The 3,709-nt window shown below is 36.6% G+C and overlaps 2 protein-coding genes across 2 annotated transcripts; one reads left to right on the top strand and one right to left on the bottom strand.

Moving 5' to 3' along the window:
* Positions 1-2: 2 nt before the first annotated feature.
* Positions 3-2,547, bottom strand: EIN_034740 (chromosome partition protein, putative; the record flags this gene model as incomplete). Its single annotated transcript, XM_004185821.1, has 2 exons — positions 3-19; positions 55-2,547. Coding segments are annotated over 2 exons (2,510 nt in total), but the record flags the coding sequence as incomplete, so codon positions are not given.
* A 334-nt stretch (positions 2,548-2,881) lies between these two features.
* On the top strand, positions 2,882-3,709 carry EIN_034730 (hypothetical protein; the record flags this gene model as incomplete). Its single annotated transcript, XM_004185820.1, has 2 exons — positions 2,882-3,010; positions 3,097-3,709. Coding segments are annotated over 2 exons (742 nt in total), but the record flags the coding sequence as incomplete, so codon positions are not given.

Here is a 3,709-nt window from a genome sequence, read left to right as displayed (position 1 = left end):
TGTTCAAGTCAAGATACTTCTTCATGATAATCACTCTATTTCTTTCCTAGAAACTATGTTCTTTGAAACCTTTCTCTTGATCTTCTCGAGTGTCTTCACAATACCTTTGGCAATATTCTTCTCATTATCATCCAAATATGGGAGTTTTTGCTCAGCAGCGGTGATTTTCTTTTCTAAACGAGTCAATTGGTGTCTTGAATGTTTCAATTTCTTATCGACTTGGACGTATTGTTTTTGTATCTTTCTGAATCTTCTCTTTATAACAGAGAAAGACTTCATCTCACCTCTTCTAACGTATTCGGCGTGGATGGTCTCAAGTTTCTGGTTAATTTTGAATAATACTATCTGTAACTTGTGAGCTCTCAGGTAGTTCTCCTTTTTGCCATAAATGAGTCGGCAACGTTTTAATTTGCAAATCTTAGCGTGAAGTTTACGAGTTACCTTTTCGTCACTCTTTGCCAACTTCTCGAGTTCAGCAATAACTTTAGACTTTTTCATTTCCCACTTGGTTTGTTTAGCAAGGAACTCTGACAATTCGGCTTGTTTCATCTTGTTGTATTTGACCTTCAAAATCCCCACTTTGTTGATGAGTGTCTTGTTGATAGAATCCAATTTAACAATTTTGGCTGCAATCTGTGCGTTTCTCTTCATGAATTGCTTTCTTTTGTAGACATCATTTGTGGCAGTAGCTTTTTCCTTGTTTTTCTCAATCTTTCTTGTAAGCTTTCTAATGCCATGCTTTGACTCTTCAAGAGCAGCTTTCGCTCGGTGGTAATCAATCTTAGTGACAGTAAGTCTTTGTCTCTTCTCTTCTGCAATAGCCTCATCAACAGCCTTTATCTTCAACTTGAAGTCATTTCGTTCAAGTTTTAATGACTTAATCTCGTTTTTGGCCTTCTTAATAACAAATGACATTCTCTTCTTGGTCAACGAACCAGAGCAAGCAGCCTTAAACTTCGACACTCTGATGGTCATCTTGAGCTGTCTAATTACCTGTTTCAATTCCTCAACAACGTTTTTCATGTGCTTGTACTCTTTAATAGCCAACATCCTCAACTTCTTGTGGATAGCACCAATTCGGAATTCATGTACCCTTATCGCCTTGTATGAATGTGCAATCTTTCTAGCGACATGTCTCAGCCTTCTGTTGTTCTTCTTAATTTGTTTTTGGAGCAAGTGTTGGTTCGCTGGGCAAAGGTCGAGTCTTTTGCCAAACTTCTTTAACTGAGCAAGCCGTGCAACAACCTTCTTCTTGTACTGTTCATACTCCTTGATGCTCAGTTTGTGTTCGGTGATTCTCATCTGTGCATCAATGATTTTCAACTTCAAAAGTCCTCTGACAATCGCGTGCAACTTAATAATAGAAATGTTCTTCATATCCCTCAAATCCTTTTTAGTGTTATAGATCATGCTCTTTGCCTTGAAATAAGCACTTCTCGCACCCTGTAACGCTGTTGCCTTTCTTTCTCTCTTCTCAGGCGATTTGGCGTTGTTGTATTGTCTTTCAGCTTTTTTGAATTGTCTTTTTAAGGCTCTCATTTCTCTCTTTGCAGCTCTCAATTGGGCTTTTTTCATCTTTTTCTCTTGGTGGTACTTCTTGAGGTATGTTTTCATTTGTTCCTTCACCTTATTCATTTCGACCTTTCTCGCCTTTCTTTCAGCCTTTCTTCTGTTTAGAACATCAATTCTCTTGAGGAGCTTCTTCTGCTTCTCCATCAGGTATTCTCTTTTTCTGTTGAGCTTCTCTCTCTTCTTGTCATCAGTTTCGACAGCAAGTCGTTGTTCGACGTGCTTCAAATGTTTTTCTATTTGTTTCAACATCACAAATATTTTCATGTGGCGCAAGGCCTTTTTAAGCATTACCTCTCTTCTCTTCAACATTTTCTTGGCATATGCATCCTTCTTCTTTAACAAAATTGCGAGTTTTGCTCTCAAAGCGTTGGCAACACCTTTCAAATGTGCAATTTTGTTTCTCAGTTGTGCCTTCTTTGATTCGAGGTGTTTGGATTTTCTTTTCAACATTCTCATCTTTCTGTTGAACCGTCTGACAATTCGTCTCGCTTGTTTTCTCTGTGCTTTTTGGAGTGCCTTTGTCTTAACTGGATCGACGCTTTTACCCTTGTTGAGTGCCTTCACTTCAATCTTTGTGATCTTTTCTTTCATTCTTAGTCTGTACTCCTTAATTTTTAAGATTGCATTCTTCTTCTTTTCAAGCATCTTTGCAATTTTGACTTTCAAATTCTTTCTTGTTTTCGAGTACAAAGCAACCCTCTTCTTAAGCCCATCTATGCGCGCGCCAATTTTTTTGAGTTTTTTTGAGATCTTTGCCTTCTTTCTATCGAACTCTCTGTTCTTCGCAACTTCTTTGAGTGCAATTTTATTTGCAATTTTCTTCTCGATCTTCTCGCGAATTTTCTCGGAGATCTCTGCCTTTTCTTTCTCGTACTTATTGTCGTCCTCCAACTCGTACTCAGCGTGGCTCACCTCATCTTCTGCAAACAAAGGGACAACTAACATAAAACAGAGCAATATAAGCATTCCTTTCATGCTTTTCTAAAATATAAATTTTAAGTTCTTTTTCTTTTTTTTATTGTAGTTCCTTGATTTTTCTAATGTACTATTTTTAATGGATCTCATAATGTTTTATTGTTTTCGAATAGATTCGTTTTAGTTTTTATAGTATACAAGAATATCCCAATTCACCCCAAATTGCCCGCTTTATTCTTATAATTTGACGTATTTTGTGTTTTTTATTTAATTTTACTTTTTAAAAACAACAAAAGTAAATTGATAAATCGAAATATCAGATAATTAAACTCCTATTTATAGTTAAAAGAACTCAAAACAAACTTTCAATTGTAACAAACGAAAAATTAGTCCGATGGCTTCGACTCATATCCACCACAAAAAGTTTATTAAATCAGACCACCACATTAATTACTCGACTTCACCAGACACTTTTTTCAATGATTTTGTTGAGTCAAACCCACCTCCACAGGAAGTCGATTTGGTTTGTTTTTTGTTTTTGTCATTTAAAAATGCTTTTAAATTCAACCAATGAGCACAGCGATAAACGATTAAATAATTAATTGGTAGGCTAGTCGTGTAAGGCAAAGTACAATTGGATTTATCGAAGTGCTTAAGAAGTGTAATCCTTCTCTTGATTTTTCTAATATCATATCGAAACGTGCGCTGACATCGCCGAGTACACCAACACATAATGACTACCATGACAATTCAAAATATGACTATATTTTATATACTGATGAAGTGATTGGGACGGGGGTTGAGAGTGTTGTTTCATACGGAAAACGACCAGGGTCCAGATATCGAGTCCTTTGTTTACTTGGCCAAGGTGCATTTGGTCAGGTGGTGAAATGTTTCGACGAAGCTAACAAAGTGTTTGTTGCTATTAAAGTCCTCAAAAACCGTCCAGCTTACTACCGACAAGCTATGCTTGAAATTGCAATTCTTCAGGTTTTGAACGTCAAGTTTGACAATGATGGAAAAGGTAACACGCTGCGGATGGTTGATCACTTTGTTTTCCATAACCACATTTGTATAGTTACTGAATTACTTTCAATTAATTTATATGAATTGATGAAACAAAACAATTGTCGTGCGCTTTACGTGGGTTTGACGCGTTCGATTTTGCTTCAACTTCTTGAAGCATTAACAGTGTTATATAAAAATGGGGGATCCTCTAGAG

The sequence above is a fragment of the Entamoeba invadens genome (assembly GCF_000330505.1).
Source record: "Entamoeba invadens IP1 unplaced genomic scaffold scaff_1105074726079, whole genome shotgun sequence".
NCBI lineage: Eukaryota > Evosea > Mastigamoebida > Endamoebidae > Entamoeba > Entamoeba invadens.
Note: the sequence above shows the minus strand (reverse complement) of the source record. Positions and strands in the feature narration are given on the sequence as shown.